This window comes from Pungitius pungitius, chromosome 16, assembly GCF_949316345.1.
Source record: "Pungitius pungitius chromosome 16, fPunPun2.1, whole genome shotgun sequence".
NCBI classification, from domain to species: domain Eukaryota; kingdom Metazoa; phylum Chordata; class Actinopteri; order Perciformes; family Gasterosteidae; genus Pungitius; species Pungitius pungitius.
This window is the reverse complement of record NC_084915.1, coordinates 17064017-17088481: the sequence shown is the minus strand read 5'-3', so window position 1 is coordinate 17088481 and position 24465 is coordinate 17064017. Positions and strand designations below refer to the sequence as shown.

Sequence of the window (24465 nt, the reverse complement as noted above, 5' to 3'; positions counted from 1 at the left end):
GAGTTCCTTGGAACAGCTTGGCCGGCCCCGCAGCCATCTGTGTTGACAATACATTGAAGTGACAGTTTAACTCTGTCCGTCTCAATGTGCTAGTCTGTCGTCCGTGGATGTTTGTTGAGGTGCTGGCGCCGCCGCGTCTCTCCGGTCGTCCTCTTTTTTTAATTTTCTTAATTTTTTACCCTAAACCCAGTTAAATATCCAACCTGTGCTTTATTTTTGTTTGTCAGAAGGAGAGGAACCTGTCGACATTGTCACACGCTCCCGTAGATCATTCAGAGGAGGAGTGTTCACACACACTTGGTGTTTGTGTTGATTTGCTTCATTTAGAGCCACTGTGGACAGTTCAAGCACGAGTTTCCCCATTTGATGCCCTGAGCAGGATCACAGCGAACGGGCTGCAACAAGAACCAACAGTACCGGGACGAATCGGCAATACACACGCTTATGTGGTGAAAAGCATACACAAGGCACTCAATACAGCTCAATAATGAATACTAATGAATAAGCATGATACAATGTAATGTAAGTACGCGCGTTCCAATGTTCATTCTGAAACTAGAACTGAAACTAGTTGGTCTGCGTTAAAATAATTATTCTCTCTAGGTCTCTGATTGGTTGAAGTGGGACTGTGTTGTGTTAAAGATGTGCGACCCCTCGGCCTCCTCCCACCACTAGAGACTGAAGAAGAGAGGCAGGTTAGGTGAGGAAATAAAGCACATTTTCGGGGTGGCTCTCACTCGTCGGCTCCGTGAGCAAACGGATCTGTGATTGGTTGAACCGGAGACGTGCGCTGACGTCTCAGCGGGGGCCTCTGGTCAGCAAAGCGTTCATTCCGGGTCGAGTTGCCGCGGTGACGCTGCCTGGTCCGACGCTTCGACCTCCGACTCCTCGTGGACGGCGGCTGTCCCCCCCCCCCCCCCCCCCCCCCGAGCGCCTCGCCGGACCACTTCAATCACCTGAAGCTAATTGGCGTGTCGTGAAAGTGAAAACCAGCGCCGGTCACAGCTGCAGGTGTGCGACCTTCCGCTCGCACACCTGCTGACCCGCTGTGAGCGGCGAGCTGGGAGGGTCCCTGGACCACACCCACCCGCAAGAAAAGTTGAAATGTTAGAACTCCAAACTGTAAGTCTGGAATTTGTGAAATATGCGACGGGGTAAACCGGAGTTCAAGAGGCCTCTTCTTCTTCTGCAGCTGCAGAGGAGAAGCTGCGGTACTGAATGTCCAAGGGAGAGGAGAATGTGTGTGTGTGTGTGTGTGTGTGTGTGTGTGTGTGTGTGTGTGTGTGTGTGAATTATGTGAATGAGTGTGTGAGTTGTGGTGATGGGAGGGTGCAGAGGGGGTGGGGACTGTCGAGTGTGCGTGAACACACACACACACACAAGCACACTGGCAGGCAAACATGAAAGAGAAGAATGTGTGTGTGTGTGTGTGTGTGTGTGTGCGAGGATATTGGCCGTGTCACCTCAGATTAGGCCTCGATGCGGTGGCGGTGGTGGTGGAGGGTGACCCCCTACCAACCACGCCACCGTCATTAAGGGGGGGAAAGAATCTCGTAGCCATGGCAACCACGTTCTCGCTGCCAAAACCAACCACAATGAAAGGAAGAGGGGAGGGGTAGGGGGGGGGGGTCGGGAGAGGATGAGGGAGGGCTGAAGGAGGAGGGGGCTGGGTGGTGGTTGAGGTGGGGAGGGTGTGTCAGAAACGTGTGTGCGTGTGTGTGTGGGTGTGTGTGCGCGTGTGTGCGTGTGTGCTCGTGGTGACAAATAGAGGTTGTGGGACTGATGGAGAGAGTGATGATGATGGGAAGAGAGAATGAGATGATCAGAAAATGAGGTCAGGTTGATACACAGACACACACACACACACCTTTTACTTGGAAAGTATTCAAATATATTGAGTGTTTATTTTCACACAAGTGGAGGCACTTTGTATTTTCAAATTGAAAATGGAGACCAGGATCAAAGGGGAAGACGATCAGCAAATCATCATCATCATGTGACCATAGTAGGTGTCTGTTAAAGGATCATCTATTGTCGTTATGCAACACAGGATTGCACATCAACATGCTATTTGTAACTAAATAGCAAATACAAGACAAGCAAAACAAAAAAGAGGGGGATTTTTTAAAATTTAGCATTAGCATGAGTGTAAACATCTGCATAAACCAACAACTGTATTATGTCTGATATGTCTTTCCATCCAATGTGACTGTGTTTAGGTACCAAACATCATGATGTCAACACGCTAAATAAATAATCTTTAGTGACGCCACAGTTCAACTCTAAGAAAGAGGCTCACGCAGACGGCTAGCAGCTAGCGGCTAGCAGCTAGTGACTAGCAGCTAGCGGCTAGCAGCTAGTGACTAGCAGCTAGCGGCTAGCAGCTCACTGCTACAGTCACTCAAAGCCACACCCTTTAATTGTGCAGGCAAATGAGTGATTTACTTCAAACAAAAAGCTTTGTGTTTTCATAGTTTAGTGTGAAGGTCACTTCTTAAGCACAACGTCACATAAGTTGACGACCGACGGGGAACTAAAGAGCGGGCCGCGGTTTGCGGTAATCGACTGATTAGGGAAGTGAAAGCAGGTGAGCAAGAGGTCAAGAGACCGGTGGGAATCGCTCACAGGCAAGAAGGGAAGTGATGTGAAAGGACGGGACGCAGAATGAACACGACAAAGGCCCGAGGCCCCGGTACCACAACGGGGTCATGAACGCTTAAAAAAAAAAACAACCCTTGCAATGACGCCACGAATCTCTCGTTGCGTTCAAGTGGCCCAACCTTCGCTCACCCCGTCCGCGTGTCACTGTCCGAGGCTCACTCCCGCCAACAGGCGTCTCTGGTTGTGTATTTAACACACACCGCACGCTGACTCTGGTCCGGTGTGTGTGTGTGTGTGTGTGTGTGGACTAAGAGGGCGTGTTGCGTGGCGGCTGCTGCAGCTCTGCGTCAAACAGGGTGTGGTGTGATAACAGCCAGGAAGTGTCTCTCTCTCTCTCTCTCTCTCTCTCTCTCTCTTCCAGCCAGATGGAGGCTAGATTCACAACCAAGTTGCAAACAGTCTCACAGAGATCTAGGGGGGGGGGGGGGGGGGGCACATTCGGCTGGTTGCCAGCGTGAAGCAATCGACACGGTCTGAAGCAATTTGAACCCCCGGCACCTGGCCCGGGGAGACGGCCATCGGGCCGAGATGGACTCGCTCTCTCTCCCTCCGTCTGAGTAGATCCGTCGTCCAAGTGGGCGAGATAATAAAACGAGGGGTTAAGGAAGCATAGGAGGAGCTTTTTGGTTCTGTTCCGTTTTGGCTTTTTTCAAAAATGGAATAAAGTACACAGAGGGCGTAGCTCGTAAGGTATTTACAAGACAAGGAGAACATTTCCCGAAATAAATCCAAACAATTTCAAACAAACGATGGTAATAATGAAATAGATCAGGTTGCTAAAAGCAAACCAAAGTGCTTCACTTTAAAAATAGGAGTATTTATGTCAATTAAAAAGAGTATTAATAAAACGGCAAACAAGATAAAAATATACAGTGACTGAGCGCAGCGGCTTTTATTTTGCTTTGCTGTACTTTCATATTTTCACTTTGCATGTAAATGACAGGGTCTTTTTCCCTTCTGATTTTGCTCAATTTCAGTCATAGTTTGGTTAGTTTTAGAATGTATTACTCCTGAATAGATGATTCCTGATGCTCATTTTTCTAAATGAGTAAAAGCTGTATTAGTAGCACATCTGTAGATACAAGCTTTTGTCTTTGTAAAGTTATTACTTATGTGAGTTCTGCAAGAAGACCAATACATTGAAATGGACCCAGAGAATGTGCAGGTGAAGAGAAACACTGCAGTCTGCTGTTGCGACGACGCCAAAGAGAACAAGCAGCAAAGTGCTGAAAGTGTTGGCAGTCCAGAGGATAAATGAAAAGGCAGGAAAAACAAAAGCCAAATTAACACCATTTGTTTGTCTGTTCTAGCAGAATAAATTACCCTAAAGTCGCTCAGTGTGTTTTTTGGCAACGTGAGTGAAGAAAAATTTAATTTCACACCACTTGATGTACTCACTACCTCTCCAAGACTCCTGCAACCTCCTCTTTCCTCTTATTAATACAGTTTAGCACTCAGTGCAGTATATTTATGTGCAGCTTTCTCATTGAATGAGAAAATGCGTCCAACCGTTGTGACTGGCGCTATATATAATACATTTATATATGTATGTATATTTGTTTTCACTGACCCTTAAACGCCTCGTTGTGGTCACTGACTCTCTGACCGTCAGTCAGCTGCTGCTGCTGCTGGTGTTTTTTTTTTTTTTTTTAGCTTTCTATGCGCTTTGTTTCCTGTGTTGGTGTCATGCAAAAAACTTCTAACATCAGCTTTGATGATTACCATCATTTCTGTTGAGCCCAAAGAAAACACTCTCCTTGGAATAAGGAAAATATGAATATAATAACAAACACAGGCTAAAAGCAAGGTTGTTCTTCTGGTTCCAATGAATGCAACCGAAACGAATGTTTGCTTTGAAGTGTCTAATCGTCACATACAATGTCGCACTGTATTACACAATCGGGGCGTTCCAATACTTCTGCTTTTTTTTTTTTCTTTTGTTTTTTATCGTGAGTTGTCACTTCGCCGGCTACGGCCGAGTCACGGGGGCTCAGCGCATTTAATCTCTCCGCGTGTCCGGGACTCAAAGGATTTGCGTCCCTCGTTCCTGCAGCGAGGATCAGAGCCGCTGCAGCGCTCAACTTCCTGCAGAACGGAGGCCCCTCTTTAGGTCGGGGAGAAACCTTTTCATCCGAACCCCCCCCCCCCCGGCCTTCTCTCCCTACCCGGGTCTCGGGTGGCGTCGTGGCCCTTTTTTTTTTAGTGTTTTCTCCTCGGGCCCTTTAAGAGGCGGTGGGTCCCTCCTCGGCTGCCGGAGGGGTGGAGGGAGCTGAGCTGTCAGGGAGGGGTTGGTTTGGGGCCCGGAGATAAGTTTGTCCTCGCTGTCCAAAGTCAAAGTGGACGTGTGCTGTGTGTGTGTGTGTGTGTGTGTGGGGGGGGGGGGGGGGGCTCTATCAGCATCATGACCGCCACGTTCACTCAGGATGTTTTCTGGAGGTGTTGGTGGTGAATTCATGTTGTTCATGGAGGGTTGTGAGGAGGAGGAGGGGCGAGGAGGAAGCACACGTGTGAGGTCCCAGCTGTGAGAGGGTGAGAGAGGGTGAGGAAAGTTCCATCCTTCTCTCTCGTGTGTTTTATTTTCACTCACTTGAATGTGTTCATTTCTGTTTTCTCCCCTCTACCTCGTCCCAGTTGTTTTTGACGTGATTGCCATCGTTGTGGTTTGTCCTCCCCGTCCCTCCCACAGTCGGGACAATGAGGAGATTTCAATGCTTGGCACAGCGAGCCTCGACTCGCGGCGCTCCAATGCCGGATCAACCTACGCAGGGCGAAGCCCTCAAGGCTGAGGAACACCTTCTCATCGAAGGTTTTTCCCGAAGCAGCGGGCGCTCGGTCCCGCTCGGGTTGCCGTTGGCAACCGATTCTGAGAAACTGGCATCCAATTCTGGGCCTTTTGTGCAGCAACCGCTCTCAACTTTCCAGCAAATGAGCCGCATTTGTAATATTTGTTGAATAAGGGATATTCGAGCATTCCAACAGAAGTCGGAGGCAGATGAAGCTGCCAAGCGGCGTCTGTTTCAGAGACAAATGAGCTCGTCTGTCAACATCCCGAAAGAATGTGCAAATTCATTGACCCGACGAGGAAGCGACTCAAAGAGGCATGTCACACCTTCACCAGCGAGCCCCCCCCCCCCCCCGCGCTAACCACTGTGCAACGTGTCCGAAGAGGGCCACCATACTGTCAGTGTCGCCAACATCAAGCTGAAGCACGGTCGCCTGGCAACCGCTTTCAAAAGGTGCCAATGAACACAGCGTTTCGGACATTGTAATAAGGTTGGCGATCCTTTGGGGATATTTAACTAACTAACGGGCCGGTCTCAAAGGTACCTGAACGCACCACCAAAGCCTCATATTCTACGTGGGGATTTTTTTGTTTATCAAATATCTCCGTCTCTTCTCTGACTTATTAACCCAGCCCCGCCCTACACACACACACACACACACACACACACACACACCCACAGGTCGACTTTCCTGCGAAGCCTCCTTCCCAACGAGAGTCATCTTTCGTGTGTGTGTGTGTGTGTGTGTTTGTGAGGCACTCCAGTTACAGGAGTTGTGCAATGTGTTTCAACCCCTTAACTAAAATCCAATGGGAACTGACCTCCTGAACTGCACTTGAAACCTTCTCTGCCCTTTTAGGTGCATCGTCAGTTTTCCACCGTTGATGTGGATGTGACTGAGATTCAGTTTTACGAGGTAGGACATAAAACTCTGGCTCTGAAAAGTGAAGCCAATGCTGAAGTGCCTCAAAGCTGCATTCTCTCCCGTGCCCAGCAGGGGGCGACTCCTCTGCTCCCATAGACGTCTATGAGAAAATGACCACTCCTTCTCTCTTGATTCATTCCCTTCAGTAAAGTGTACGTCACTCCTCCTCCATCCAAATTGCCGAACTCCAGGGTTTGAAAACATCAGTCCACCAACCAAGTGGGACTGACGTTGTCACGAGGACCACGTTGACTTCTTTTCTGCAGTCTCCATCGGTACTCTCTGATCCTCCATTGAACACAACGGGTGTGTTTGGTTGGTGCTGAAAGCCCCGGAACCTTTTCTTTTGGAACAAAGCTGCAAATGAAACACTTTCCCCAAGCCAAAGAAAACCTTTTCTATGCTAAACATCTTGCTTTTGGTCGATCAGTGACCAATTTAAGAGTCCCGCAGCCCCCATGTCTTTGTCCCTTTTATTTGCTCGTCCCCCTTGAAATATATCCAAATAATTCTCCAGATGCCATGAAATCTATAAAGATGCATGAACTCCCGTCTTTGACCGGAGCCGCGTCGGCTTTCTGCATTCACCGAGGCAGACAAACGACCGCTTTACAGCTCAATGCCGTCGACGGCGTGTCGGGAGGAATTTCGACTGCCGCCACAAACTGAGATGGAACCCACAGCGCTGTGAGCAGGAGGACATTATTTAGGTTATTCCTCCTCCTCCTCCTCCTCCTCCTCCTCCTCCTCCTCGCACCGATTGGTGCTTTTGGGAATAGTGCTGTTGACGGGTGCGGGTCCAACCGGACATGAACCGTCTACTTGGACCCTGTGATGGCATGAACAGAGTGTGGCTGACTGGGGCAATCCCCCCCCCCCTCCCCCTCCTCAACACACACACACACACACACACAGGCCCGGGGTGTTGGAGGGAGGCAGCACTGACCCAGATAGTGTCTCTGTCCCACCCTCTTTCTCTCTCTCTCTCTCTCTCTCACTAGCGCTGTGCCGAGTTTTTATTTGCTGCCGAGTCTTCGTATAAATGCTTGAAATAGTCAAAATGATCCTTAGCTGGTTAATTGAAAACATTCAATATTCTCTGGGATATAACAATATAACACTGGATCTCGACCGTTAAAGAAAACGTGGATCCAGTAGCTGTTGTTGGGTCGTAAACTCTCAACGGAGCCGTGAAGGTGGGACTAAACCAAAAAATGAGACTTGATTTGATCATCCGGGGGGGGGGGGGGGGGGGCCTGAGAGGGTCGTTTGACTAGTGCCTGATCCTCAGTCCTCTGATCACTACTAGTAGCACTTTTGATCATTTGCGTTTGCAGGACGGCTCTCTGCCATCACGTCCGTCTCCTCGCCGCCACCTGCTCACGGAACAACTGGAAAAAATCAAACCGCTTTCTGCAGTTGCACCCCCCGAGGGACACGTGGCGAGGGTTAGGGGGAGGGAGGGGAGGACAAAGTGAGGGACAAGCTCGTCCGTCCCCACCAGGAGTGACGGACCGGTTGTTCTGACCGGGTGTGAATGCCGGGGACGGCGCAGAGTGTTCAGTTCACGCTCCCTCGGCCTTCCACCGGTTTAAAAATAGATTCCTTCAAACGTGGAGAGATTGGCCCCGTTTTTGAGGAACCAGACGCGGGGCCCCGACCTCGTCACGTGAGCGATGAGGTCATCGAGGACGCACAGCTGCGTCGACGCTGTAAAAGGTTTTCAAATGTTTAAAACAGAACTCCTGTCCTCGAAGACGTCCGGGTCACAGAGAGGTTCGGCTGTCTCTACCCGCCCCTGACTTCCTGTGGTGGGATCAGAGGCTGACGGGGTCACACCCACCCACCCCACCCCACCCTTTCTCTATTCCAAGAACTACACAGTGGGCCCGACCCCCCTCTGCACACACACACACACACACACACACACACACACACACACACACACACACTCGTGTCCCTCCTCATTTACACATGTACGACATGTCTCCTTAGTCTCCTGCTATCACTGCTCATTATTTGCTGCTTTCTCCACGCTCCTGTCGGGCCGGGCAGATGTGGATCAAGTGGGATTTGCTGTTCAGATTCTGTGGTTCTGCCGGGTGTGGTTTGGGCGCCGCAGCTCGACCCGTCAGAACGTTTAGACGACTTTCGCCCCGCGGTTGATTTACTGTGAAACTGTATCGCAAATCGGGTGGGGGGTGGGGGGGGTTTGGATCCAAAACGGGGGCCGAACCAGACACTCACGAGGGACAAACCCTGGCTCCTCCAGACGGGCCGACACTACAAATGTTAATGAAGAGAAGAGGTGCTTTGCATCAGGCCCAGTTCGTTTTTTTTTTACAAAACAAAAGCACAGCTGGCCAGTCGTTGAGCGGATTTACAACTTGACGAGCCATTTGGAAGAAGGTGACGAGGACGTTTTTTAAATTTTTTTTTTTATTCATGCTCGTCGGGCTCAATGGGCCGGTTCCACGGGGCGGGCGGAGCAACGAGCGGCTCGTTATCGGGCGGCGTGGCGAACAATGGACGGAACGCGGACGGCGGGTTCCGAGGGGGGAAAACAATTCAGCGTGACAGATTTAGCTTCAAGGCGCTGACCAGAGGACTCTTACTCCTGACGCGTCGTTGACGTCCATCGTGTTTACTCCTGGAAGTCGAACTTCACATAAAAAGCCCTCGTTGCACTTCCTTGACAGGAAGTGATGGTGCACCGAAGCCCAGGAGATTACAAAGGTCCATAAACAAATAAGCAAACTAATTAAATTACTTTATTAGACCTCGCATAGACCTCTATGCAACCAGAGGAGCTCCCCCCCCCCCCTCTCTGTCTTAACAAAATAGTTTGGGGTCTTTTCACAGCCGGGAGTGAGTGGGTTATAAGTTGGGGGAGAGGGGGTTCCGGGGGGGGGGGGGGGGGTGTGAAGGTGTGGCATTGAGCTGCCTTCACCTTTGTTTGGAGACACAGAGGGGGCTCTGTCCCATTACAATGGGACTGAGAGACCAGTGTGTGTCCTCTGTGTGTGTGTGTGTGTGTGTGTGTGTGTGTGTGTGTGTGTGAGAGAGATAGAGGGTGTGTGTGTGTGTGTGTGTGTGCGTGCATGTGTGTGTGTGTGTGTGTGTGTGTGTGTGGGAGGGGCTGTGCGAGCAGCCACACCCCGGCTGATTGGCTGAGGCCACACCTCGGGCTGGAATCCGCTGGGTCACGTGGTCACATGGTGGCCTGCAACAGACTTTGGGCTGACCTGGATTTGGCTTTGTGGCTTCTCTCTGCACTGGATACTCCTTAAAGAAAGGCTTTATTTCCAATTTGATGAATTAATACAGTAAGTATATTTACTCGAGTACTGAATACGTATCTCAGCCTTTTAATGGCCTTAAATATTGCTACTTTGATGAGTTGTTGTCGCCTAATCACATTGCTGTCCATGTGTGTATCACACTCAGCGCTGTGTTCAGAACGTTTCCCACGACAAGCCGACAGGAAGCGTCGACCTCGTTTGTGTATCTGAGCCTCCGTCTCGCCGTGAGAACGAAGGTGTGAAGTCATCACTTCCTGTCTGGTTCTCGCTCGCAAAACGAGACGAAAAAGACCCCGACGGTCTTAAACTCTCGAACCTCCAAGCGGTCAAAACTCCACGATGGACGCATGCGGCCCCCCCCCACCCTCTCCTCGGTCTGACGCGTCTGTGTTTTTTCCGCCATTGTGAGATGTCAGACCTGTCAATCACAACCGTTCAGGTCCAATAAAAGGTTCAAAACGTGTCGTCGGAGTCGCTGATAGCGGCTGATTCGAAGGTTATCGGCGCTCAGCTGAAGTTCCACTGGCAGTCGAGTAGATGATTTACATCTCCCCGAATATCCCCCCCCCCCCTCCCCCCCCCCGTTGATGGTTCAGCTATTACTACGTGTTTTTTTTTTTTTTTATTGTTTAACAGGAGCAGGACCTCAGATAGCACCGCATGGACAGTGAGGGAAAGGAAGTGGACACGGAGAGAAAATGGAGACCGAGAAGAAGAGACGGGGTGTGTTGCACACTCCCCGCACCTCTCTCTCTCTCTCTCTCTCCCTCTCTCTCTCTCTCTCCGTGGGTGTGTGTCTCTCGCTCAGCTTCCAGAAAAGGGTGTGTCCGCCTGCCGGCTCTGAAAAGGAGGGAGGGGTCAGTCCACGGCTACTCCTCCCTGCTCGCTCTGTTATTTCTCTCTCGCTCTCATTCCCTCACTGGCAGCCTCAGGATCGGGCCTTTTGTCTCTCGCCCTCCTCCGTCCTCCCTTCTCAGCTTCTATCTACTGTTTTTGTTTTTGCAGAATGGGTGTGTGTTGTGTCACCCCTCCTCTCCAGGGGGGTTTGTGAGAGGGCTTTTTTTTGTTTTGTGTTTTTGTTCTTTAGGCAGCTTTGAGATCCGGAGGTAATTCCCCCCCCCCCCCCTCCCCCCCTCGTCCAAACTCTCTTTCGTGCCATTTCCTGTCTTACTTCCTCTGCTTCCTGTCTTCCTTTTCACATTTCCCTTCCTCTTCTCTTGCTTCCTTCTTGTCCTCCCTGCTGCCCACTTCACCCCCATTCCTTTTTCAAATTCCTCCCCCCCCCCTCACCCCTCACCCCCCTGTCCTGGAAGTTTGGGCCTTTTTTTCTCACCCTTCCCTCGCCTTGTGTTTCCCGGCCATTTCTCCCCCCCCCCCCCCCCCCCCCCCTCTTCTTCTTCTCTCCTCAACTACCCACTTAATCACCTCCTCTCCTTCCCTACCTTCCTCCTCCACTTGTCACAGATCCCTCTCACCTTCCTCTCCTCTTCCTCCCCCAGTGCCAGTCGACTCCTAAGCAGAGGAAGAGTGCGGTCGGCGCCCAGAAGAAGCTGAGGAGCGCGGCCAAGCAGAGCGCCCGGAGCCAGCAGCCGCCGCCATCGCCGCCGGCAGCCCGGGGAGAGGAGGAGGAGGAGGAGGAGGAGGAGGAGAAAGAGAAGGAGAAGGAGGAGGAAGAAGAAGAGGAGGAGGAGCCGGCGACCAGGCCTCGGCCGCCGCAGGAAGAGGCGGGCGAGGAGGAGGAGCAGCAGCGACAGGAAGTGGCGACGCACTCCGTGAAGAAGAAGAAGAAGACGAAGAAGAAGGAGGAGGAGGAGAGCGGGACAGCCATGCCCTCTGTGCAGGTCAAACCGGAGCCGGAGGAGATGGAGTGCACGGTGAGAAGGGGGGGGGGGTGATTGATTAATTGATTAGAGGAGGGAGGGGAGTCAGGTGGGTTTGACCCCTCAGTTCATTCTTTTTTACCAACAGTCAGCGGTTGGCGAAGGATTTATTGTTGCTGACCTCAGATCAGTTTCCGATGGCCTCCGTTTGAGTTCTGGTTCACTGCAACCTGGTCGCAGTTTTTGTTTCTTGCTATAATGAGAATCAATTAATGGATTTTGGAAAACAACAACAACACTAAACTAAGAATTGTAAAAATGACTTCATGGTCTCCGTCTGTAGTCTCCATGTCCCCTTCGGCGTTCCATGGGACTAAGCTCCGCCCTCTTATGTCACGTGAAAAGGACAACGAGCCGATGGGCGATGTCACCGTGACCAGGCGTACAGTCGCTGTGGAAACCCATGAAAAGCATTCTGGGAGCGGCGTCCCACTTTTTGATACCGGCCTTTATCAACAAAGTCAGATCAGCAAACAAACCGAACCTTTAACCAGTTGTTTGACACCTTTTCCGTAGAAATGGATTTTAAAATTAGACTGAAGGGCCTGTAAAACCTGTCCCTCCACATGTGACTCCTCACCTTGGACTTCCCGTGTGTCCAAGCGTCTTCTTATGAGGACTCGCTTGATGTGGACGTTGGACCCGTTAGAAGGTTTCTCTTCCCTTAGGGGAGGAGCCGAGGGAAATTGAAACGAGGGCGAGAGGGGGGGGGTGATAGATGATGGGTGTGGGGAACTGGTGACCGAGGGTGACCTGTAGATGGAGCGGAGCAGCACGGCGGATGGAGGGTTGCACCTGGAGAGGTGTGCGGAGGAGGGGGGAACGAGCTCCATAAAGCGAAATTGGTGAAGGGGGGGGGTCAGAGGTCACCGTGTGAATCAGTTGGAGGAGACTCTGGCAGTTTTATTTCAGTCCGAACGTCGGTTTATTCGATTCGAGCTCCCTTTTTCCTCCCGTGACCTACAAAGCGTGCGGTTCAAGCGGCGGCCAAACGACGACCGAAAGGCGCCGTGGCGCCTCGAGTCCTCGTCCTCGAGTCACACCTGCTGCGTGAACTCATCCGCGCCTCCTGCACCTCGATGGCTTCTGTCGCTGTGTTGCAGACGGAGTCTTCCAGAAATTTGCATCATTTGCAGCTGCGTTTTGGATGATGTGGTGGATTTTTATTGCAGATTCAGGAAAAACAGACAGAAGTTATTTGTTTGGTTTATTTTAGTTCCCCCCCCCCCCCGCCCCTGAATTTAGAGACCTGATAATCTTAAAGGCTTGTGGCCCTTTGTTTGGACCCTTTAACCTTTTGATTGTGTCTTATACCTTCTGAAATGATTGTTTAATCCGGCTTTCGTCTGCTAAAAGGTCGCAGCGTGCTCCCAGAGACGCGCTTAGCGACGCATGTTGACCCCTCTCAGAGGACACCAACACATTTACTGTCTGTTTCTCCGCCAGTTCTTGCTTTTGATTGCGATTTGGGACTCTCCCGGACGGCATCTAAATACAAACCATTGATCCATGACGCCTCGAGGAGTTGTTCACGTGGCGGCGCCAGGGTAGGTTGTAGGTGCGGAGCGTGTTGCTGCGCCTTTGACATTTTGACGGATCGCTCCGACGCAGGCGCTCATTATCGGGGAGAGAGAGAGAGAGGGTACGGAACAAAAGGGGGCGTGAGCGGTAACGATGAGGCGAGGCCCCGCCGCCGCCACGCCGCAGATGCCCGGATACAGAGGAAAGGGTGTGGTCGGTCGGTTGGATGGATGGGTGGGTGGAGGAGGAAGGAGGAGGAGGAGAAGATAGGAAGGGGAAGCAATTTGGCCCGGGCGGAGTCGAGTGAGAAAAGGGCGAGGGAAAAGAGATCGGGGGGGTGGAGAAAGAGGTGGAGAGGGTGTGGGCGGGCAGATAAGGGTCCACGATGCAGCGAAGAGACTCGAGCTGCAGCCATTTGGCGACGCGAGGAACGCCAACGGAGCTTCAAAGGAGGCCGAGGGTCGTTGTGTCTGTGGCCCCCCCCGATCAATGGAAAAGGTCAATGGAGTTTATTGTTTTGTTTTTTCGGGGGGGATCAATTAGAACACACACCTAGCAGAATCCAAACCAGTAGGTGGGTTGTTCCTCTGCCCCATGCTAATGCTTTAGCATAGCAGCAGGTACATCTATGCAGATCCATGATTAGACCAGGGCTGAAATAGTTTTAGGTGAATATAGTTTTAACAGGTTTGGGGGCCACTGGGCCACAGTCTCCGGGGGTTGACTGAGTCATTGGACTTGAGGTCTTTTCACTATTCAGAGTACTCTCATGTATGTTTTGTTGAATGTGCTTTTATTCACCTGGTTCCTCTAAAGCACGTGTCCACGCAGGTGTTCACCGAGCGTCCGGGTTGATGACTGCTTTGGCCCGAACAGAAGAACTGATAACGAACGTGAAGGGTAAACATCGGGGAGGGAGGGGGGGGGAGGAGGAGGAGGAGGAGGGGGTGGGGGGGTGGTTGTTGCAGTCAAGAGACCCACACAAGCTAAACACCTGCTGATAGAAAGTCAACTCCCGACTGCTCTGTTATAGTTCAGAGAAAAGGGAGAACTGCGTCAGCGTGTCCTCGTGAAGAGGTGAGGGGGGCGCGTGAGGCGTTGGGGGAGGGGGGTCTGCTAGGGCTCCATGTGTGCGAGGGGTGTTGTGGCATGGTGTGGTTTGGGTTAGTGGAGGGTGGGGGCTGGGTGGAGCACTATTGCGTAAGGGATCATTAAGCAGAGGGCGTGTGTGTGTGTGTGTGTGTGTTGACCACACCTCTGTGTTTCCTGTCCAGAGATAAAGCCCCCAGGACGCTCCCCCCCAGCCCCCCCCTCCTCCCCCCTCGGGGAGCCTCAGTCGACTAAAGATGAGATGTGAAACAAACAAACACAAACGGCTGAAATAAGAATGAACGCGTAGTCTTAGACCGGGTTTGGGTGCGTAATATTTGACTTTCAGCTTTGGTTTTAAACTCTGGACGAATACAAAGTTTTTTTCTCCCTTCCTTGACTTTGTTTTTTCGGCCATTTTGGCCCGAAAACCCGTCGCCTCGACTACCGGGGCTTCTCCTTGAAAATGACCCCTCTGCTGCACCCGTGGGTGTTGGTTTTGTGGTTACTGATTCAGGGACGAGTTGCCCGTTGAGAAGAGGCGGAGACGACGAGGACGGAAAGGAGGAGATGAGCGAACAGGGCTGTTGAAGTTTAGTGTTTGTCAGCTGTGGCCGAGGGAGGTCAAAGGTCATTGTTGTGGCTTTCCGTACCAAATAATCCATTTCTTTCTTCAACATCTTCTTTCATTTACACACTTTGTGTGACCTCATCCGCCATCATTCTTCTTCTACTTTCTCTTTCAAACTCTCTCTCTCTCTCTCTCTCTCTCTCTCTCTCGCCCTAATAGGATATGTCGAGGGAGGCTCTGCTTCCGCTCGCCCCATCGCCATGGCAACCGCGGCTCTGGCGGGAGTTGCCGAAAAGACTGTGTGGCCTAACCCCGCCCCTCCTCCCCACCCCCCTCCTTCCTCACTCCTCCTCTTCCTCCTCCACCTTTCCAAACCGGCTCCACCCTCCTCACCCCCTTCTTTCTAACTGGCTGCTTCAGCCAAAGACGAACACACACAAACACACACACACACACACACACACACACACACACACACTGAATACCTGCCAGCACAACACAGTGAATGGGGCTGTAATCTCTCTCCCTCCCTCCCTCACACACACACACGTACACACAAATACACAATGAGGCCCTCTGTGCATGTGTGTGTGTGTGTGTGTGTGCATGTGTGTGCGTGTGTCACTGATGTATGCACATAAACAAGTCAGTTGTCCTCCAGTAAACAGGAGCACTCATGCACAAAGACAGGCCACAGCGCGCACACACACACACACACACACACACACACACACACACACACACACACACACAGTGAAACTCATGTACACACTCCATTACTCCCTATGTGTGTGTGTGTGTGTGTGTGTGAGCGTGACATGAGAAGTTAGAGGCCTTTTTGCTGTGCTTTTGCCAGAAGGGCTTTGCTAGCATGAGTGTGTGTGTGTGTTTGTTTGTGTGTTAAGCATTCAATACATTGAAAGGACAGCACATTCACAATTTTTGGATGCAGAGAGAGGTGTGTGTGTGTGTGTTGGAGGGTAGGGGGGTAGGGGGGGGGGGGCGCAGTGCAGATATGTGACCGATGCAGCTCCCTCTGGTGGTGCAACGTGATGATGTCATCGTTGGCAGCCAACATCCTCCAGAGTGGAACTCCCAGGAAGCTTTAAAAAAAAAAAGGACGCACAAACCTACACACACACACACACACACACACACACACAGACGTCATCCTGGAGGCAGAGACGACGTTGTGTTTGTGATCAAAGGGACAGAATAAAAGTGTGTTTCAGTCCGACGAGGGCCCTCGTCGTAATGACGGACGAATCTGCTCTTGAAACGCGTCCCGCTGGCTTCAGCCCGCCGCCGCCGTCGCTACGGGCAACCAGGGGCTCGTTCCGCCGGGGGTCAGCGGTTCAACCACAGCACTTTGACCAACCGTTGACCACCACACTGGGCCCGTCGTAGCGGCCATTTTAGAAGCGAGGCGAGGCGACGCTCTGAGGACCCGCCATGACGAGCAGCAGATGTTTCCCGGTGCATTCATCTAATTACGGGCTTTATTTTGTGCAGGAATGCCTTTGAATGCCGGACGACACCAACCTGAACTGTCACACATTCGCACTTTGAACGCCGCCCCGCCTTCTTTTCTTTTAAAAATCCATTTTGCTCGTAGCCTTTGTCATCAGAACTCTCCCTGTTAAAAAAGGCTTTTAGTGCCTGCAGGATGTCGCCAAACGGAGTGCGACGAGACAAGTGCACCTGCTTCCAAACACAAACAGTGCGTTTCCTCTGAAAAGAAACCTCCGCGGGGTTCAAAGTTTCACGGCCAGGGACAAAGCACACCAATCAACAGTGGTGGACAGAGACAGATTTCCCTCTGCTGTTCTTTTTGTTTATTCAAAATCCCTCCTTTTGTCCTCGTTTTTCGACGCCCGATGCAACAAGTTCAGGCGCATTCTCAGTGGGAAGCGGTCAGCATTGTTCTCTGATCGCTTGAGCCGGATATAAATGGTGCCAATCAAACGCCTCGGGAAGCGATTCATTCCGCCAGGATCTTATTTGCATTGCTTCTGTCGGTTGTGATGAACTTGTGAGCGTGTGAGTAGATTTGGGTGTCGGAGCCTCGACAGACGGGTTCTCAGGTCCAGTTATTCAGACCAGAAGTGCAAAATCAAAGGTGAGCAGTAATAGTATGTTTTTATATCTGCTCCAAGATGTTCGAGACCTGCGCTCAGGTGCTTTAGGCCATGCGACTGTGTGGGTTCGCCCTGCGATCGGACGCCGAGCAGATCTTCAGCCTCCGGCGGCGGCTCTCGGGCCCTTTGGCCAATAGGAAGGTTCCCCCCCTCCCCCCCGGCGCTCGATGGCGGGAACGCGCCGATGCACCACGGGCCGATTCGTGGACGGGGTCGAACGCGTTGATCACGAAGGTTGAACACACGTTTGCACACCGCAGAACCCCTCTGTTCACCTGCATCTCTGCACCATACTCAGACCGCCACGGTGGATTCGTCCTTTCATTTGGCGAACTGGCACGCTCTCGCTGCACAGAGTGAGGCGAGAGCGGGGGGGGGGGAGGGGGAGGAGGGGGGCGGCGAGTTGCTAAGGGCCCAGGACATCAACACCGCTGACTGCTATTGGGTAACATTCGGCTGAGGGGTCAGGTGGCTGAATCGGAGAGAGACGGAGAGGACGGGTTTGCAGGGCTGCTGCAGTTTGGGGTTTCCTTAGGTGGGTCAGGCTCTAAGGGGCGGAGCTGCTTGTGTGTGTGTGTGTGTGTGTGTGTGTGTGTGTGCGCACGAGCGGGGGCTTTGTGCTTCTCCGTTAACATCTCCCCCAGCTGTTGTTTTTTGCCCTCTTGTCTTCATTATATCGTCCACGTGGGATTGAATGAATGGAAAGGAGCTGCAAAAGGCTCTCTCTTTGCTCCCCTTCCTCAGTGGGAGGCGGGACATCTGGGAGGCGGGACTTCTGGGGAGGCGGGACCACGGCCCGGGAACTGAAACTGAGCCCTGCTTGTGCTTTGAATGGACAACGTAATACTAGAAGATACACTAGAAGTCTGCCTGTCGCTCGTTCGTCACGTGACGGCTGACAAAGACGCGCTGATTGGTCCTGGCTTTTTTTTTTGTCGGGCCGCGTTTAGGCGCCACCGGTCGCCTCTGAACTGGCACAAGGCCGAGGACAAAAGAACGAGGTCAGTTTGGCCTCACCTCTGCGATGAAAGTGTGACCCCCCACACAGCTACCCGTCCACCACCGTTAAATCCGTCCTGTGGACACATCGCACTCCCCCCCCCGTCTCTCTCGGCGCTCGCCGCTTCGTTCAAGTCGGAACACATGAATTAATTGCGAGGTGAAAAGACCTGCGTGACCCGTTTCAAACGTGTCTGAACCTCGGCTGAGGTGCGACGCACGTCGAAGGGGTTTTATGTTTTTTTTAAAGGTGTCCCGGCTCCTGCAGTTATTTTATGGCCCCTCGTTCGTCCGTTGACCCACAATAAAAGCAAGCGCGGGGCCTTTGTGACGGCGTTCAAATCGGCGTCATCACAAAACACGCTTCGGCCAATCAATGTTTGCCTCTTTTTGGGTCTTGGTGCAATTTTAATAATGTTGGTCTTTTTTAGCTTTAGTCTGCTTTCAGAGTGGAAGGATTTATTTATTCCACTTGTTCCCTTCGAAGTCACCGTGAGATGATGCCTCATTTGCATATTTAATCAGCTGGGCAAGTTTTTAGTTGATATTTATCAGTTCATGTTTTGCACCCTCCCTTTGAAATCCACATAAAGTGTGAAATTGAGGTAAAATCATCCAACCACATTTGTTTTTTAATTCCCATGCGAAAGTTTCCCTCTCTTATTCATCATCTTTCTTCCTCAGCGTTTTTCCCTCCTCGTCCTCTTTTAATTTTTTTTAATTTTTTTTTTTTTATAAGTTGCTCGTCTAATCTGAGCAAAAATGTGAAAAGAGAGGAGAGAGAGAGTGGAAAAACACAAGAGACTGTGGGTGAAGAAGGGAAGGCGACGAGGGATGAGAGGGCGAGGTGGGAAGGCACAAGGGTGTGGCTGATGTGAGGAGCGAGGGATGGGGGGGGGGAGAAAGGTGAGAAAAGGTCACCGTCACCAGAGAGTCAGAGAGAGAGAAAATGAAGGGAGGAGGAGGAGGAGGAGGGTGACGGAGGGACCAACGGACTGGGAGGGAAAAGGGAGTTGCTGGTGGGTGGGGGAGCCAGCAGGGGAAAAAACATGGAGTCAGCTGATAGCTCCCAGTTTCCATGGCAACTCTAGGCCTTTCCCACCCACACTCTCTCGTCTCCCTCACTTCTTTCACACTTCGTTTTTTTTTTCTTTCTGTTTTTCGTGGCTGTGTCTATAATCACGTTAGGGCCGTGCTTCCCTCTCCGCCTGCTGATCCTCCTTTTTACCCCGGCCCCCCTCTTCTCCTCCTTCGCCTCCACGCCCCCCCCCCCTTCTTCTTAAAATTCCTCCTCCCCAGGTTCTGCATTCGCTTGTTTGTTCTGTGTTACGTGTCGCGTCGACGGCTCCTTCTCTCCTTTCCTTTCCTTGAATCCCTCCTTACCTCAGGCCGGTTTGGTGCCGGTCTTGTTGGGGGGGGGGGGGGGGGGGCTCTTTGCGAGCACCAACAGCGTCTACGTCACGCGCCACAACGACGACGCCTCCTCCTCTTCTGTTCTCCGCTCCTTCTAATCGACCATCGACCAGGAGCGCGCACGCCCTGCGTTGGGCCGTGGCTCATTTTCGTGTGTGACGACGTCAGACGGGTGTTTACCAACCTTTTATATTTGCACACGGCCGGCTGAACTGTGTGACCCGATAAAAGGGCGTAGCGGAGCCTCCCTCCCTCTCGTCTTCACCCAGAGCTGGACGGACTCCAACTCTGGAATGGACTCCAACTTGACCCCCCCCCCCCCTCCCCCTCCCCTCCCCACACTCTCTCTCTCTCTCTCTCTCTTTCCCTTTGACTCCCTTTCCTAATCAGTACCAGTCTCTCTCCTTACCAGCCTCTCTATCTCTCTACCCCCCCCACCCCCCTGCCCCGAGTCCCACACAGCAGCCATTGTTCCCGGTGCGTTCCATCTACACGGCAGCTGAGCCCTTGGTGGCTGCAGAGGCGAGCGGGGCGCTGTGAGAAACCTGGGGGGGGGGGGGGTTGCGTTAGAAGGACCCGGCGCAGGTTACAGGAGCTGAGAGGCGAGATTAAGAGTTCATCAAAGCCCGCTTTCCAAACTCCTCTTCAGTTCAGGGCTATTCAGGAGGCCAACTCTTCCAATTCTCAGTGCTCCTCAACAGAAGGAAGCACTACATTACCCATGAGCCTCGGCAGCCGTTGTCATGGTGGCCCAGTGTGTGTGTGTGTGTGTGTTCCCCAACCATTGAGCGCCTTTCACATGGGTCTAATTCTAAAAAGGAACAAACGCCGGATGAGACCACTTGAAGTCCAGTGGAGTTTCAAAGGATCACAGCGACGTCATTGCCCTTTTCGGGGCTTTCCTGCCCCCCCCCACGATTGGGTTTTAATATTTCCGCTCTTGTTCCCTCCCTCCAGCGGGCCGACGTCGGTGACGACTGCTCGCAGCCGACGGACCTGAAGGTGAAGACGGAGGCGGCGTGCAAGACGGAGCCGTCCTCTCCGGAGCCGCGTCCGGCCGAGGACCAGACGGAGCCCGTCGACCTGTCGCTCAACAAGCCCCGCTCCTCCTCCTCGCTTCCCGCCTCCGCGGCGGGCCTCGCGGTCAACCCCGCCCCCAGCGGCATCATGACCCAGCCCGGCCTGTCGGCCACGCCGGTCACCTCCACCATGCAGTCCATTGGCTCCATGGTAACCATGACCGCCTCCCTCGGCGCGCTGAACTTTGAGAGGGCGTTAAGGCAACTAGTCACACTGCCATCTTTCCTCCCAGGTCCTCTCCCCGGGCTCCATCTTGGCCACTCAAGGCGCCGGGGGCCAGCAGATCCTCCACGTCATCCACACCATCCCCTCGGTCAGCATGCCCAGCAAGGTGGGCCAACTCCAGACCATCCCCGTGGTGGTGCAGTCCCTGCCCGTGGTCTACACCACCATGTCCACTGACGGCGTCGCCACGGCGGCCATCACGGTGCCGCTCATAGGGAGCGACGGGCGCTCAGAAGGATCCGGTGAGTGTGGGCCACCTGTGGTAAAATTGAATTGTGGGTAATTGTTGGCCCACGTTTGCTATCATGATACCGGCTGGGTGCGAGGCCGCCAAGAGAAAGTCGGGTTATTGGCTTTCTTTGTTTTGGGTCACTGCAGCATTTCCTACGTTATAATGTAGACACACACACACACACACAGTCTCCACGGAGACCGCGGCGTGCTAGGGATTCATTCAACTTGACGGCTCGCCATCCGCCGGTGATTGGTACTCATTTCTAAATGAGGAAAACTTGTCAAAATGTCACATGTGTTGCAGAACAAATATTCCCGCCCGTCTCAACAGCTGATTTGGAGTTTTTCCGAAGTGGCGTCAATCTGAATCGACAGTTTTAACCCGCCGTTCCGACACGTCCGAGATCAACAAGGCGGCCGGTTGTGCAGAAGCAGGGTTTGAAGGCGGCGTTACCTACATTCAGCCATTTGGACAAAAACAGGACTCCGCCCCTATTGAAGAACTGCGCCCTTCGTTTCCCAGCATGCATTTCAAATAGACAAGGCAGTACGGTAGATATTTCCACCCTGTGAGTGACTAACAGCGGGCTGCGCGGCTACACCTTCAACCCCACCCAACTGCACCTCCGCGTCAGCAGAAGCCAAGACGACCCCGCCCTTATTTTGCTCCTCATGAGCATCGCACGTTATATGAATGCTGCTCGGCCCTTTTTGGCGGTTGGAGTCCGTGCCGGGGGAGGAGGGCAGCTGAAGGGCGGGGTCGCCGAGGCCCGATAAGGCCAGGACCACACCCGCCGGAGCCCGGGCACCGAGGGTGGAGCAGGGTCCGATTTGAGCGGAAATGACTGTTGACAGCAGCAGGGGGGGGAACGTTTTATAAGTTTGACGGCAGCGATGTAAAGGAAGTGGAGAGAGAGAGAGGGAGGGAGAGGGAGGGGGAGGGGGGGGGAGATCATTAACGAACAGGACTTTAACCTACAGTAATCTACAGTTATCCTACTCTTCATTTCAACGAGTCACATTCAAAGTGAGGGAAGGAGCTGGGGGGAGGAAACAGGAAGTTAACGTTAAAGTGAACGAGCAGCTGACACGTGAAGTCCTGTGGGAGGAACGGGGGGTGGGGGGGGCGAGTACGCTGCAGGGACGGGTAAGGATGAAGAGGATAGGTTGCAGGGGTCAAGGAGCTGAGATGGGCTGTTTTGCGTTTGAAAAACAAGCTGCAGTGGGGGGGACGAGGGAGGGAGGGGGGGGGGAGATCATTAACGAACAGGACTTTAACCTACAGTAATCTACAGTTATCCTACTCTTCATTTCAACGAGTCACATTCAAAGTGAGGGAAGGAGCTGGGGGGAGGAAACAGGAAGTTAACGTTAAAGTGAACGAGCAGCTGACACGTGGAGTCCTGTGGGAGGAACGGGGGGTGGGGGGGGGCGAGTACGCTGCAGGGACGGGTAAGGATGAAGAGGATAGGTTGCAGGGGTCAAGGAGCTGAGATGGGCTGTTTTGCGTTTGAAAAACAAGCTGCAGTGGGGGGGACGAGGGAGGGGGGGGGGGGCAACTGTCCCCAGAGACAAAGACCACTTCATTTGCTGTGTGACTCTCTGTATATCAACACGCACACACAGTACTCCACCCAAATTCCTTACATCACCCCTCCGAGAGCCCCCCCCCCCCCCCCCTCCTCTCTCTGCGGGCTGCCTGCACCTCGAACAGCCACATTCCGGTCGAGAGGAAGAGGAAGAGGAGGAGGAGGAGGAGGAGGAGGAGGAGGAGGAGGAGGAGGAGGAGGAGTTCCTAATAATTAACCGTCCTACGTTGATGCACACGTTGTTCTTTGTCCGCTCAAGTGGCGTTTTACTTTTGGCCGACTTGTCTCTGATGAAGGTGAAGTGATCAGAGGAGGGAGGGGGGGGGGGGGGGGGAGAAAAGCAATGATGGGAGAGAGAGAGAGAGAGAGAGAGAAAATGTCCCAATGGCCGTTCTGGATGAGTGCTGCTGTCTCATTGGTGCACAGCTCATCTGAGCGCGGACCAATCAGCTTCACCGATGGTTCTCTGTAATAATCAATATTAAGCCCCGTGTGATCCGGTGGGATGTGATGAAAATAAAAACACTGCGGCATTCGGCCCATCGTGGTCAGAGGGAGACCTGGTTCACACACCATGTCATTTGATCCATTAAGCTATTGATTACAGCCTCCTTCAGGATCAGGTGGTGTGATCCTGGGACCCACGGGGACCCATGGGGACCCATGGGGACCCACGGGGACCCACAGGGACCAGAGGCCCTGCTCCCTCAAGGGGACGAGTCAAGGGGACATTTCATTTGAATTGTTACAAAAAGTAACGCTTCGTAAAGCGACACCACGCGGGTTCAGGTCTCCCTCCTTGCGTTGTTTCTCAGAGGCTTCTGGTGCTTCCGCAGATTTCGTTTCCACTTGAAACTTCTCATCAGCATCGTCTACGGCTCTTTTACACTCGGCCTCCGGCTTTGACGCGTTGAAATGACAGAGTGAAAGAACGGGAACAACCGGTGAGCGACGAGTGGAACACTGAAATATCAGCGTTTCTGAGAAAGATGAAGGAGACATGCAGGTATATCCAGAATGAGGTACGGCCACAAAGGTGAGCCGTCAGAACCATGCGGTCGAGCAAGCCGCACCTAACACACACACACACACACACACACACACACACACACACACACACACACACACACTGCGGGAGCAAGGCTTTGTCGTGCTGAGCTGCTGGAATCCAGGCATCTCCGTTAAGAAGCCATTAACCCCCCGCTGTTTCCCCCCCCTCTTCTTCCTCCACTTCTCCCACCTCCCATTCACCGGTTCCTCCCTTTTTGTCCTTCTCAACCCCCCCCCGATCCCCCCCCCCCCCCCCCCCCCCCGTCCGTCTCTCTGAACATTTGTCCGTTTCTGCCTCCCTTCAGTTCGCATAAAGCCGGGTTCGACGTCCCCCGGTGGAGTATCAGAGCGACAGCGACGCGGAGAGCGGCACGGAGTCGGGCTCGGCCTCCCTCAGCGCCCAGAGCCTCGACGCCGGGTGAGTGCTGCCCTCGGGGGCTCAGGCCTCCGCGAAGACGTTCTAAACTCTGAACTCAGATTCACACAGTAGCCCCTTCGGTGGCGTCTCAAACCCCTCCATCCTAAACCAGACGGTCTAATGAAAGTGTCGCCATAAACAAGAAGCAAGAAAAGTGCAATTTCATCAAATAAGTACAATTTACGTGCTACAATTCGTTGAGATATTTCATTAGACATAAGATAATTCATCTTACAGGACCAGACAGAGAGAGAGAGAGAGAGATTGGGAGGGGGGGAAAGGGAGGGGGGGGGGGGACATTAATGCGCAGCAGGGTTTTTTGGGGGGGGGGGGAATCACCTCCCTCCCCTGCAGCCCAATTACATTACTGCAGAGCCGCCGTGACCGGACACTTACATAACCTTACGTAACCGTGCAGCAGGACACACACACCGGAGACACCCGGGGACGTATCGCAGGGACACGCGTGTGTGTGTGTGTGTGTGTGTGTGTGTGTGTGTGTGTCAGTAAATCGGCACAGAGCTTTTGCCCCACCCGGTGGGCGAGGCCGCCCGGCTGCAACTGAAATTCAGGGCGTGGACATCGGC

The 24465-nt window shown here is 52.8% G+C and overlaps 1 protein-coding gene across 1 annotated transcript in view; it reads left to right on the top strand.

Annotated features, from left to right (window-relative positions):
* The window catches only part of klf8 (Kruppel like factor 8), a 30076-nt gene extending 6142 nt beyond the window's left edge, over positions 1 to 23934 (top strand). The window contains 5 exon segments of the mRNA XM_062558217.1: positions 11171 to 11545; positions 20240 to 20512; positions 20595 to 20829; positions 23766 to 23791; positions 23793 to 23934. Of these exon segments, the coding sequence (XP_062414201.1) occupies positions 11171 to 11545; positions 20240 to 20512; positions 20595 to 20829; positions 23766 to 23791; positions 23793 to 23882 (999 nt within the window). The 3' untranslated portion in view covers positions 23883 to 23934.
* The last annotated feature ends 531 nt before the right edge of the window (positions 23935 to 24465 follow it).